This window comes from Rhea pennata, chromosome 3 (assembly GCF_028389875.1).
Source record: "Rhea pennata isolate bPtePen1 chromosome 3, bPtePen1.pri, whole genome shotgun sequence".
Lineage (NCBI taxonomy): Eukaryota > Metazoa > Chordata > Aves > Rheiformes > Rheidae > Rhea > Rhea pennata.
The window spans coordinates 9,813,081-9,827,316 of NC_084665.1; the positions used below are offsets into that span (position 1 = coordinate 9,813,081).

The 14,236-nt window shown below is 40.2% G+C and overlaps 1 protein-coding gene across 2 annotated transcripts in view; it reads left to right on the plus strand.

Moving 5' to 3' along the window:
- PLCB1 (phospholipase C beta 1) overlaps positions 1-14,236 on the plus strand; it is a 425,476-nt gene that overhangs the window by 3,706 nt on the left and 407,534 nt on the right. For both annotated transcript variants that reach the window (XM_062571529.1, XM_062571530.1), the window contains exon 2: positions 8,796-8,873. In XM_062571529.1, the coding sequence (XP_062427513.1) occupies positions 8,796-8,873 (78 nt within the window). The remainder of the gene's footprint in view (positions 1-8,795; positions 8,874-14,236) is intronic.

Consider the following 14,236-nt stretch of genomic DNA (forward strand, 5'->3'; position numbering starts at 1 on the left):
TGTGGCCCGTGGGAACAAGATAGATGTAACTGAGTTAACAAATAACAGCTAGAGCACAGCTGAACTGGTGTCTTCCAGGAGCAGTAACTGGCATACAGAAGCAGGCTAATAAGATGGTGTATGTTTAAAGATAGATTTATTTTCAGTTCTTGCTGAAAAGCTTTTTTATCTTCCCTAGTGATAGTATGTACTTTACATAAAGAATTTGGCTGGTCTTTGTAGCTTACGTTATTTACTTTTACTTACAAGTTAACTATATCAGTAATGTAACACTACCTAAACTGAGGGACACAATTCCAGTTTTATAGCTATGTAGTTTTTTTTCCTAAATACTTTGTTATTCACACAAAGCTCTTAGTAGGTAGCATTGTTCAGTGGCTACAGCAATTCTCTAGATATTCCAGTGAGAACAAAAAATGAACGTAGCTCTTAAGTTCTATTTTAATGTCGTCTTTCTCTTAGAATCCTTCCTTGTCTTTATTATAAAGTAGTTTTGAGCTCAAATGGTGAGTGCTATGTGAACTGATGTGGGGGAGTTCTCAGACTTCTTTATTTGGTTAGAATCTTTTAGAAGATTATCAAGAGGATGAGATACACTCCCTTTGTAAGTTTTAAGTAAATAAAACATCTGAGTATCATCAAACAAACAAAAAAAGGATGGAAGTTTTCAGGAGTGGTTTAAGATGTTGATGATCATATAACTTGTTTTCTTTCTGCATTTCTTAAACTCTGCACAAGTCTGTCACTACAGTATATCACTAAGGCCATGAAAAATGAACAACTACTGTTCTGTGTGTATAAAACTAAAACAAAATGAACAACAGTTTATTTTTTTGAATGTTTTTCAGTCTGGAGGGAAGAATTAGCCCAACATTTTAGGGTTTTGGTTGTGTTTTTTTTTTTCTTTGCTGCTAATCTTTGTGGCAAACAAGTATCAGCTCTGTGCTATGCAAAAATATTTTTATCTAAATGAATAGAAGTTGTGGTTTATCTCTCTTGCAACATAGCAGAGTAATCAGATTGAATTTAAAATTTCCTAGCAGTTAACATTCAGTAAAGGGGAGAACCTGAACTTAGTTAACTCCATTGCAAAGCTCCCATTGACTTCAGCTGGGGGTGAGAGGTGGGGAGATCTGGATCCCCTGCAGAATGGGTAGATGCTTGCCTCAAAGGAATACAGGGGCACCATGGTTTAAGTTGCAGATAATATCTGTTAATATGGCATCTGAGCAGTTAGCAGCCTTGGTAGATACTTCTGATTTTTACTTTCCTTAGTAATTCATTTAAGTAATTCATTAAGGAATTCTCTGTGAGAGAAGGAAGTTAACTGTGAATGGAAGTTGCATGTTGGATGCATTCTGCACCTTGTACTTGATGTGTTCTAAGTACTACTACTAACAAGAGCTGTAGTGAAATAGTTAACTTTAATCATTACAGAGTCTTCTATCTGTTATAGAGTAAATACTTCATAAGTGCTTGTTAATTTATTTTCACAAGATGTGTTAGATGATGAAATTGTTCCCAGCTGAACTACTGTAGGTCCAAAAAAAGAGACGAACACCTGAAAAATACTATATATTTTTTTATCTGTGATTAGGCACCTTGGACCTAGTTTTCAGACTGGGTAGCACCATGCAGTCAGATGTTCAGAATGACTCCTCAGTGACTACAGATGAATTTGAGCTCAGCATCTGCAAATTAGAAAATGAAACACGAACATGCGACTGTAGTATCCACCTCTCTAAATCAGTATTACGCCCATGAATATTGCTTTGGATGACTTGCCCTGCATCATCTAAGAACTCTAGCTGAGACAAAATCCTCCCTGTTGGCATTTGACTACCTTAGTTACGAATTTCTCCCTTTATTCCTTTTTTCTCGCTGGCATACTTTGCAATGCCCACAACAAATAAGTGCTCTTGCTGACAAATCGAGACCACATAAGAAGGTAAGGCTATAGTTATCCTGCAACATGGGAAATGAATGAGGCAGGAGCGGTCTGAGGGGGCTTCTGAGAAACAAATTGTGTTCAAGTTGGTGCTTTTAAACCTGCAGGAAGTTAGTCTTTGATTACCAGAGTGACTACCTGTGTCATCAACAAAATTGCAGCCTCTGCTCTGCTTTCCCTGTACTTTACTGCACAGATTCATACTGCTTGAGCTGGGGGATGACTTGTGTGGCTCAGGCAGTCACTTTGCCTGTGGATTTGAGAGGGCTGTGAGGAACCCCAAATTCCCCTGCTCGAGTTTCCCAGCCCATTCCCTTGTCATTGAATCATAGGGGAATTGGGGCGGAGGGAAGGCTCCGGGGGCCCCTCGTCCGAGCAGAGCGAGCCCAGTTAGATCAGGTTGCTCCGAGGACTGAGGCTGCACAGCCTCTCTGGGCTGTTCCAGTGCCTAATCGCTCTCACAGTGAAGAATCCTCCCCCCCCTTATATTCTTACTGAACAGGTGGGATTTCGGTTTACAGGCCCTGGTTTTAATTTATACCAGTGTCCTGCCCCACTCCTACTCGATTCCAGTTTGAATTTCCAGTCCTACTTCCAAGCTCCAGGGCTCATTTTGCCTTCCCCAGTGTTTTCTTTGTGAAACCTGTTCCTTTAGGAAGCAGACCTGGTTCTTCTGCCAGCTGCCATGAATTATTTATTCTTCTCGATTGTTTCAGGGGTTCACTGCAAAACCGGGGCAGTGATGGCCTCTCCCTCTCTGAGTGCAGCCGTAACGATCCCAGCGGTGATTGCTTGGGTAACGCTGCTTAGCTCCAGCCTGCGTGTGCCCAGGGCAGGACGGAATTTAGCAGCCCCTGTAGCTGCTCAGCGTGTGCAAGCTGGGAGTCTGCTGTCCTGGTCTGGCTGCCTTTCTCCTTTGCTCTCCTCTGTGCACCCCATCGCTCCCCTGCCCTCCTTCTCCCCCAAAGGAAAGACGCCTACAGGCCTCTCCTCCAGTTTGTGGAGTGGCAAAACCCATCCTGGGGGGGACATCCATCCTCCTCGCCCCCCGCCCGCCCCGCAGCCTTGCACCTTGCTGAACCGAACTTCAAGCCCTTTCACCAAAATGAAAGAAGTTGCAGAATATTGTGCCTCTAGTGGAAACAACCTGTATTTCTTAGCTTTATGTTTGCAAGTGCTCTGGTAGAAATTTTCCAGAGGCAGTTTCAAGTTAATGATGTAAAAAATTTCAAAGCATTTCAAGCAATGTCTAGCTTAATAAGCCAGTGTCACAAGTCCTATCTGTAGTAAAAAGCCAAAGGATGGTCTGATTCTTTTAGTTTATTTTTATATTTTTAACTTTTAAAATTTTAATTTTATTTTTTTTAAACTTATTTTTTCTAAAATGTTCTTAAATTCTTAACTTTTTCCACTTTACACTTTTTATTTCTAAATTTTTAAAATTTCTCTAAACTGTTAAATTTTTAATGTTCAGAAGTTTTTTGAAAAAATTAAACCTTTTAATTCTCACTTTTAAAAAATCAAACATTTAAATTTTAAGAGTTCTTCTAAATCATTTTTAAAATCTAATTTCCTTTATTTTTTCAAAACATTTTTAGAAATTCTTAATTTTACAACTTTTAAAAGCAATACTTTATAAAAATTTTTCTCTGAAGTTTAAACATCTTTAAAATTGAAAGCATTTTAGAATTTTTTTAGCTTCTTTGATTTAATTTTTTTTCATCCTGTTGATTGGAAAATTGACTATATTTTTAAGAAACATCAGTATTCATATGGCTTATTAAAACACAGACAGTCATCAGTCATGATCTTATAGTAGGTAGGGTGCGAGTACAACTTGATTCTCATATTTATACTTGTAGGATTCACTACAAGCTTCTCATTTATGGCATGATTGGCCCAGTATTTGCATCACAGCTATTCTGATGGCAGAACTACTTTGTTGAAGTATATTCCAGTGAAATGAGTTGGAGGGGAGATTCAGGGAGGCAAAGCTGCTAGGAGCAGGATTTAAATGCTTGTATTTTGCTTATCCCTGAAACTGTGGTCCACCTCTCCCTTTCCTATAGCCCTTGGCTTCTGATCTGGAAACCGTAGCAGCCGTTTCGGACTTAACTGCACGTGGAAGAAAAGGCTTTGTTTGTGTGCTTTGTCTCCAGTCTGATCCCGATCTATGACATTCTTTGAGAGTTCTCGTGCTGAACTCCGCCTGGCACAAAACGCAGCGGCCGCGGGGTACGCCTTTGCTAACTTCGTGCATCGAGCGTAGATCGAGGGCAGGGAGCCAGGGAAGACGGGCCAAAGCGCAGGCCGCGAGCTGCGGGCTGGCGCGCCCTCGGGCAGCCTTCCTTTCTGGCCTCGCGTCTTGAACCCTTCCCTGCGAGGGCTGGGAGCGGGGCCGCAGGCTCTGTCCTTCCCGGCTGGGCCCCGAGGAGTGGGAAACGTGGGCGGGTGGTCCGAGAGGAACTAACCCCGGGTTTCCAGCCGCTTCGTTGTTTGGCTTTATGTAATAGTCTTTATTGGTCAGGAATATTAAAATGAAGGTGTCACTTTTTGCTAGTTAATGTTGGACGTGGGTCTAGGGGATCCATACCTGCGATTAAACCTGGGAACAGCTGTCTGCCAGGTACTTCAGCCTGGACTTGTCCTTTGGTCTTCTATGCCCGTGTTCTGCTGTGCCTTGGAGGCAAGTATCCCAAAGTTTTTAATGGTGCTTTGTGAGCATGAATTTGAAAAACCTCTCTGTTTGAAAGTACAAAATAAAGAATATTGCTAATGCAGGATCTGAGGTTATGCAGCCAATTAGGAACCAACTTAATGGAGTAAGTATAGAACAACCACATTACTCATTTGGGGCTGTGAAACTGGATGAAAGTGGAGATCTGGCACTATGTCAATAAATAAAAAGGCAGGAGGCTTTTGAAGGTCAAATTAAAAGCCCTTTAAAAAAATTATTCCCTTCCATTCAGACTGGTGTTATATGCAGCTCGCTGGCACTACCAGGTTAAGGCCACTCTAAATCTTCCTATTAAAGGAATTTGTGATGACAGTTTGCCAGAAGCCAAGCCACTGGCTAGCAGAAGCACCCATGGTTGGCATTTGGAAAACCTGACAGCTTGCAATCATTTGCATCGCTGACTGCGACTGATTTTGTTCCTTCTCTTCCATTTCTGATCACACGTGACCTTTGCCTTGACCTCCTCCTCTTCCTTGTCCACCGATTAAATTCTTGGAAACATTGCAGGAATCTAGGGGCTCCTACTCAAAGGGTTGCTTGGTTTGTTTGCTGGTAGCCAGATAATCAGAAGAGTTAAGCCCACATAAGTCACCTAAATTGGTGTTGATTTCCAAATCTGTCAGCTTTGGAAATACACAACACCCACCCAACTCAGATTTTGAGTCTTGATGAAATCTTGCTAATTCACTTAGCTGTGTTGATAGGAGTTGAGCTGTTTCAGAAGTCTGTCTCTGAAAATCTCTGGTTAGAACACACCGAGTTGAGATTTCTTTTTTTAAAAAATATTTTTTTGTTTTTAATATTTTTTTTTAACCATTGAGTACTGGGTTTCTTCTTTCCCTTTACAGAGCTATATTTAACTTCTTCAGCTAGAAGAGACAGAGCTGAGAGGTAGCTCTAATCCCTTGTGCCCTGTTACTGTTATCTTCAAAGGTGTGTATGGTTGCTGACTGTTCAGGGGTGTGATGAGCTGGTCAGCTCCTTGGGTGAGGAAATCAAATTCTTGGCCTTATGACTGACACAAACGCTTGTTCTGGGTAATAAACCAGTTTTCTATACAGTACAGCAATTTCTGTAAATGAGCCAGGCATCTGTCGTTTGAAACAAATTTCTGATTCAGAGCCTTGATTCACTTTTTCTTGAATGTAAATTGTAAAAACGGTTTTTGTGCATCTTTTTGGTGGTTGTTACCTACCTCTGCAATTGTGATTGCGAAGCAGTACAAAAGCAGCGGAGCTAGCCTGTGTGGCAGAGGGCTCTCCGTCCCTGCGGAGCAGAAAGAGTTGCTTGTAGAGGTGATGAAGGAAGTTTATTTCCCTTCTTCTACACCCAAAGATAAGGATTCTGGCTTTTGGTGGGGAGGGACTTCTACAAGTTATATTTAGCTTTTGGACTATATAAAACATTATCCACGTGACTTTTGTTGCTGCTGTTAACTGGGCGGAGGAGTTCCTAAGATTATGCAGGAAGTCTCACAAGAATTAGTTCTTTGATCCTGTGTTTGTATCACAGAGCGGGGATATAGTGTTCGTCACCATGGTAGTTACACTGCTCTGATACCAAGTATAGTACATTTAGTTTGGAAAACAAGCATGGAAATATGACAGTGCTTCAAGGTGATGGTTACATGGGATTTAAAAGTAAGGAGATAATGCACAAATTCTAAATTCACTTTTCTTAAACACAAAAATCTTCCTGTAGCATGGGGGATCCTTATCCCTTGTCATGATAAGGATTCCCTTTTGTTGTTTGATAGACACTGGAGGCTATCTCACATACTCCCTGCGTTTTTAAATCTGGTTATAGTCAACATCTTAAAACCCACATCTAGAAAAGTGGTGTGGTGTTTTTTTTTTTTTTTTTTTTTTTTTTTTTTTTTTTTTGGCAGCTGAGTGTCATAAACTATTTGGATTTATCTGTGTTTTTGAGTTTAGTTAAGTTTTGCTAGTTAATCTTCCAAATCAGCTGCTTAATCTTAGGCATAATTTCTTCATGCCTGTTTCCCATCACTTCCTTTGCTCTTCCCTGTCCCCTCTAAAAAGTTATCTCATACCAAGACAGAAGAACATTTAGAGTGTTTTATATAAATGTATGTACATATAAACATGTAAATTTTTTTTATTCTTGTTTTGTGGAGAGTTCAAATCACCAGAGCAGTATTTGGGGGTTTTATTCCCCCCCCCCCCCTTTTTTTTTTTTGAATGGCAGAGATTTAAGAATGCTTTTCTAGGAGCTTATGGATATTGACAGCTATTCAACACCTCTTCAGGGACTGATGCATTTTTCTAAAACAAATTTGCTCTTGCACTCAAACAGTACCCAACTCTCAGGTGTACAAGACACTAGAAACTGTGGGAAAATAGAAAGAAGCAAAAAGTATGGGTGGTACAGACTATGTTTAAAAAAATCTGTTAATAGCAGTGCGTACAGGACTGTTCTCTTGCAATGAGGAAAAGAAGGGTCAGTGGCGCTTTGTGGAGTGGTGAACTAGCTCTGTTTGGGTGCCATACACCCGTGGCACAGTCAATGCACTACCCAATTCCTCCAGTTGTAAAGAGCTAGACACTTACTTGATTTAGTATTTCTTTTTAGTGTAAGAACTTGCTCTTTTATTTGTATTTCTGCTCGTGGTAAGATTAAAAACATGCTTCATGCTTTGTTTTCTTCCTCTGCTTGTTCCACCATAGACTTCTGACTGGTGCTGAACTAATTACTTAGCTTCTTCGCATCATGTTTTTTCAGCTATAAACTGGGAATAGTTCAACTTCATGATGGAGCACCTAGTAAGGACTCATCAAACAGTGAAGGACTGTCCTGGCAGTGTAGCATAGACAAGTGTTATCTTTCTGTTTCAGAAGCAGCATTTGTATAAGTTTTTATTCATTTATGATAATATCACCTCCAATAATTTAACTTGCAGTTTTAAAAAAAAGTTAAATACATTTGACTTTAATTTGGATCAATTAGAGCCTTTTTTCCTTCAAAGAAATGTAAAATGATCTTGCATAATGTTGCTTTGAAAAGAGGTGAGTTTTAAAGCTCTAAAATACCTGTAACGCTTTAACAGAAATATCCATCCTCTTTGAGGATGAATATTTAGTCTTATTTCCTGTGGAGATAAAGCTTAAGCATTTTTTCTGCCTGCCTGTCACTGCCTTCCTTTCTGGGCTCGCTCCTGAACTTTTTAATCAAAGTTAGCAAAAAGGCAGAGATCTGAAGACGCTTAAGATCTTGCAGATGTCATGAAAAATAGCAGAGGAAAGAGAAGAGGAATTCTATTAGGGCCAGGCTGCACCGATTTCAATTATTGTTAGGCACCAGGGAATCCTGGTGGCTGAGAGATGTAATGAACACCCACCTTGGGAAAGGCTCAGTAGAGCTTGTATCTCTACAGTCATGTGCAAGTTGTCAGTCTGAAGACATGAGTATACAGGAAACCAGGCCTCTGTAGTTCTAGTACTGACAAATGTGCTTGTTTTGAAATGGTCTGAGCTATGGATGTTATCACAGAAGGTTTAAAAAATTTTTTTTTCTTGGTAGTGGAGGGAATTGAGGAGGATTTGTGTGTGTGTGTATATATATACACACTCTAAAATCTTTATACTTGGTAGTGGAAAAAATAGAACAGATCGTAGTGTAAAGTAATTGACAGAGGTCTTACTCCATTGTAATAGGTATTATTTTAGGCTTTCTTGGCAAATTATAGTCTTTATGTGGTAATTAAGGGTTATACAGGCATTTAGCTCTTGTCTATATCTGAAGATTAATTTGGATTAAGGTGGGCAGTGGACTTCTAATTACTTTGCTACATGGACTCTAGTTTGACTGTAAGTGTCTTGTGTCTGTTTATCTTTATCCACTTCCTGCTTTTTTGGAATAACTCCATGTGTTAACAAGTCTGGAGTTTAGTGTTGTCTTCTCAGTAACAGAAATATATTATGTCAGAGAAATTGAGATTAGGGCTGTGATACTAATTTATTTTAGTGACATATTACTAGTGATATCTTAAGGGTGGCTTCTAGACATCACAGTTTAACGTGAGTGGCATGGTAGCTAGTGCATAATTACCTGTTCTATGTGTTGACATGTTCTTATTTTTCTTCTTGTCAGGACTCCACTGTTGTGACTCCAATCATACTCAGAACAGATCCACAGGGATTTTTCTTTTACTGGACGGATCAAAATAAGGTAAGAGAAAAGACTCCTGCATAGAATGGTTCTATTTTAGCTGGTGTGAAAGGCAGTAGTCAGGAGGCTTTGCTTGCTGATTCTGGCATAGCAGACAGAAGGATTGCATCTGCGTAAGTTCCTCTGCCCCTAGGGAACAAATATAATAGGCCCATGCTCGTGTCTGGTGCACAAAACACAGAGAGAAGACAAGTAAGTCTGCAGTTTTCCAGTACTTTGATGCTTCCCAGCCTTGAAAACAATCTGTTGATGCCTAGTGAGTTATAGAATTGTTCTGGTTTACAAGCAGCGTTCAATTTGGGATGGCATTTTGGCTCCTAGTTGACTTGTGTTTTCTTTGTTCTGCCTTCCGTGCACTAAAGACTTTGGGTCTGGTGCACGGCAGACCCAGAACTCCCACATCTCAGCTCCCTTTGGATTTGTCCTCTTGAATTGCCACGTGCTCCCGGGCTGTGCCTAATGGGCAATGTCACTAAATTCTTACTAATCCTCGTTGGATACTTACTTTCTTTTAAAAACATTCTTGTATGCTTAGATCACTTCTATGGCTCGGGAGCTGCTGGGAAAGCTCACTGCCTGATTTACCACTGCGTTACTCCAGTTTCACATTGATGTCACCTCTTGACAACAGCACTGTCATGTTTCCAGCTGTTGGGAGCTGGGGTTGCACTAGGGTGAAGGAAGAGCAGTGCCCTGAGCAATTGGGTGCAGTTTGTTTCACGTATCAAATAGTAGCAAACTATTGTTGCAAATATTTGTTGTTATAGCAAAATACTGTATTAAAGCTAGGAATTGTATGGGTTCCCTCTTTTCTTTATAGATTAATTCTCAAGTGTTTCTCATGAAATAAGTGCTTGTACCTGTTGTCCAATTAAGAAAGTATTAGAACTTGATAGTGTTCTAGCTTTAGTGTTGTGTTGGAGTATATGCCAAAATGATTAAACACACAGTTGTAGTATCCTGGCTATGGGAACTCGGTTTAACAATTCAGCAGCTCTTTTTCATAAGTTCCTACTGATTTTATGTATAGATAACAATGCAAAAATTACCCAAGGAGGCAGCACCCATTGAATGTGTAGACTCTGCAGGCTGTCTGCTGTAATGTTAGATCTTATTTGTCTTCCTTCCTGAGTCTGATTTTTACAAGAGGTGGAGTGCAGTTTTGACTCAGTGTGTTTGAAAATCATATCATGGAGTTGCAATAAAAATCCTGTCTTATTCTGGCTGTTCTTGTACAAGGTGGTGCTGGTTAATAGGGTGTTCATCTGTTGCCAGCCTACAGTTGTTAAATTACTGCTCAAAGAAGCGAAGCTTTGAATCCCGTTAGAAATTTATTACTGACTTACACCAAGTAGCTAATCCAGAACACAGTGCAAAGTCTTCTGTTGTTTTCCCCCTTGCATAAACCAATGGTATAAGTTGAAAAATAACAGAGAACTTTTTAATAATAAATGGGAAAACAGAGTTGATTAGAGAGGTTTTTTTTTCACTTCTAATTTGTTTGGCACTAAGACCTCCTTCAGTTTCCTACTGTTGTCTGTAAAAACAATGTCTTGAAGCAGTTCTGTGAAGAATAGCTAAATATAGAGTTCTTGTTCCCATATTCATGAAAAAAAGTATTTATAATGCCCAGAGCAGTTTTTAAAAAAATGCTGGGTATTTGTACAATAGACCTAAGTGACAGTTAGATTTTTAAACTTGCAAATCAAGCCTTTGTAAAGGGCAACAGAAAAGACATTTGTCTGGTTAATAATTCATGACAACTAAGTAAAGCTTGTTTCCAAACACCATCCTAATGGTCTGTTTAAAGAAATTAAAATATTTCTTTGCACTATCAGCACCCCAGTAGAACAGGGAGGAAATGCAACTTTCTGATTTTGCAGAGAATGTTTGGATTCATGTTTATTGTTAAATTATTGACATATTAAAAGAAAAGAAGGTTATATAGGAAATTCTCGTAATTTCCTTTGTGTAAACAATGATCTTTTAATGGCAGTGGAGCTACTTGAAGAAATATCAGGAAAATGCAGCCTCTTTGCAATTGTTTTCTTTTTCTTTTTTTTTTTTTTTTTTGAAAAAAGCTGATTATTATTTAAGCATCTTGCTGTTGTCATAATGAGGGCTTGTTATTTTCTGAGTGCAAACAAAATGATTTATATAGTGCAGCAATTCTTGGGAGAAGCCTGCCTGCCTGCCAGCACCATTGATCAGACAAGTTTTCTTGAGTGATCCCCGCATATGGGTGCAGAGGCATGCGTAGCAGCCATTTTTCTGGCCAGTCTTGCTAGTCACTCTGAGAAGCAGTAAATTACAAACCTGAATAAGACTTTCAGGTCAGGAATCTGGCTCAGGAGTCTGTTTGTTGTTGCCATGTAGGAAAGGTTATCAAAAAATTACATGAATCACTACATAAAAATTATTCCCCTTGTATTAGATTTTTATTTAGTTTAGGGGGCTGGTAGAGAAAGCTCCAGAGCCACAACCAATTTTTTGTGTGAGTGAGCTGCTGCTTACATTGTCTTTCTTTCTCATTTGTACATCTCTTTGCAACAAAAAACAAATAGAAAAGGAAGGGAAGAATTTGGTGTCCAGGAGTGTATTTGGACCATCCTTTGGATTGTTCCTCATGCACTCAGAGCTCTAAGTTCCTGAAGATGCATGCTGCTCTTCAGGTATATGAATACCAGGATGAATGAGATCTTAGCATTTCCTTTTTTTCCCTGTATTTGTTATTTTTTACTTTTTCCTGGTTAGTCTGTTTTTATTTCTTTGCAGTATGTGAAGCCAGTCAGTTTGTCTATACCATTCAGCATGATCAATGTTTGCTAAAATGAGAGTGAACATCTAGGTTTGCACAACCCTCCCAACCTGGAACACGTGCAATGACGTAGTGGCCATCTGGACGTAGCAGCTTCCGATCAGTCACTCCTCCTTCCATATGCTTCTAATAAAAATGATACTGAGTTTGAGCCAGGTGAGAGTCTGTTCTACCTATATAATTCCTCATATGGAAAACTGCAAGGATGGGCATTCCTGAGGTGTTGAGATGCTGGTGGCAGCCAGGTTTAGGAAAGCCAGCTTCCATGGCACACACTTCTAAGGGCAGCAGCTGGATTTGGAGACAGAAGGCAGGTAGAAGAGACAAAAACCTTCCAAAACCCCCAAAAGCCTGTTTGGCCGCAGAGTGGCTGTATGACAAATCGTAGGCAAAGCAAACGCTAGCTAGTTGCTCAAGACTCCTTCAGTGCAAAGTAAATATCCATGAGTCTTGCTTGTTTCTTTGTGACAGTGTATGATTCGATGATTTAACCACGTTTGGACTGGCTCAGGTATGTCCTGCCGGGTGCCCAGGTCTGGCACGACTGCTTTTTGGACTTTAACAGGAACCATATTAGAAAGTAAAAGTGGTTGTCCCCGCTTCTGTTTCAGTGACTTGATTAGCAGAGTAAAAAGTAGCACAGAATGAAATTACCTACAAGTTCTTCTGATCATATGCCATTTTTCCTTTTTTAAATATGCTGCGTTTACTTTTGCTGCCTATTGTAAGGTGTTCATATTTGCTTTGAAAGCCTTTAAGCAAGTTCATTTAAACCCTAATCTTACAATTTGAAAATCAGAATTTGGTATCCTGCAATTTGATACTTATGCTTGCATATTGAAGTATATTTTGCTGTCATCAGTAAAGACAGTCGTCCTAAATTAAGTTGTATGTAGCATTTTGCTATGCCTTATTGTATATTGTATTGTATATATCAAGCAAAGTTAAAACCTTTGTTTTATACAGACGGCAGGACAGCTTTCTGATTTTTAATTGTCTTTTATTATGAAAATCTTTTGTTGATGAAGGCTCTGGAATATTTGTTTCATCTGTATATGGAATGCTGACTGATTTCATATTATTACTTGAATGATTGTCTACGTGGGTTAAAATAAGGTGACAAACTAGCATCTGTTAGATATCTTACTATTTCAGTAATGTTTCTTAGCTATAGCAAAACCAGACAATGTTTGTTGCAGTATAGTATTTTTGAGCTGAATAAAACATATCTCAATTCCTTGTTAGGAATTACTTTCTTTTATTGTTCTAGTCACCAGTGTTCAGGAAAGATAAATTGAGACTGGACCAGGTGAGAAGAAAGTCTAGGAGAAAACTGAGTAATAGTAGAAAGCATTTTCTCAGGAGATGAGGCTAGAAGCGTTCGGTGTGTTTAACCTAGCAAAACAAAACCAGAGAGGGAATGTGATTTCTGTCTATAACTACACCAAATGCAGAGGCAAAGTAAGAGAAGAAACATGTATTGGTGGTCGGTTTGTGCCTGATTATTCCTGCATCTTTTAACTGGAAGCCAAACCGTAGAGTCTAATGGACCTTAGAGCAAGGCAATTAGCCACGGGCTCAGGGCAGTTCTGACACTGCATAAGAAAAGGAGTAAAGGGAGCAAAACAGCTGCTTTTAAGGTGGAGGCATTCAAGTCTCTGAATGTCTAAGGGGATTGTATGACTTGCCTCACTAGCACGTAGGAATTTAGTTCTTATTTTTAAAATAGGAAGCTAGGTAACAGCACTGAAAATATCAAGGATGAGGACTCGGTCCCCTCGGTACTGCGGAAAGGGATCAGCTGTCTGACAGCGTGTGTCATGCAACTAAACATAGGAACCCCGTGCTGGGCACTGAGCAGTGCCTGCTAATCCATCTTCCAGAGAAATGCTGTTGTAAACAGATGCTGATCCAAGGAAGTCTGTGCTGAGGAACTGCTGTTAAGTGGCGAGGAGATGCTTACCCCCCCACTCTGAGGAGAGGACGTACGGCTCAAGATCTCCGCCGACGCCGGGTGGGTTAGAGGCAGGAGCGCCCGCTGCGGAGCTGCGAGCTCCAGCCTGTCCCTACTCCCAGGGGCAGGTGGGGCGAAGAGCCCACAGCGATGCAGGCATCCCTACAGACAGCTTCCCCCGGCTCTGGCTGCTCAGGTGAAGGCAGGGAGCATCTGAAGATAGAGGGACTCGGTCTGTACCTGGACCTAGTTTTTTTAGTAAAGAAAATTTTGCAGCTTCTGAGAAGAGGAGGAGTGGTAGACTCTCCATTTAAAGGGGTAGGCCTGGGATTTTGTGTGTAAACCTCACTGGCGTGACTGGCAGTAAAATGCTGTAGCTCAGCCACGCTGTTACCTATGAGAGGCTGTAACAAATTCTGTGCCTTGAGCCAGAGCTTTCTTGTTTTATAAGACTGTGTGATGTGGTTCCTTATCATAGAGAGGAGACAGATTTTTCTGAGCTGAGAAGTCCTTTCTCCTCTTACGTTCTGAGGTGATGGTGAGTTTCTCTGGACTTGAAAACCCACCCCAAAGCAGTGACAAAAGGTGTGA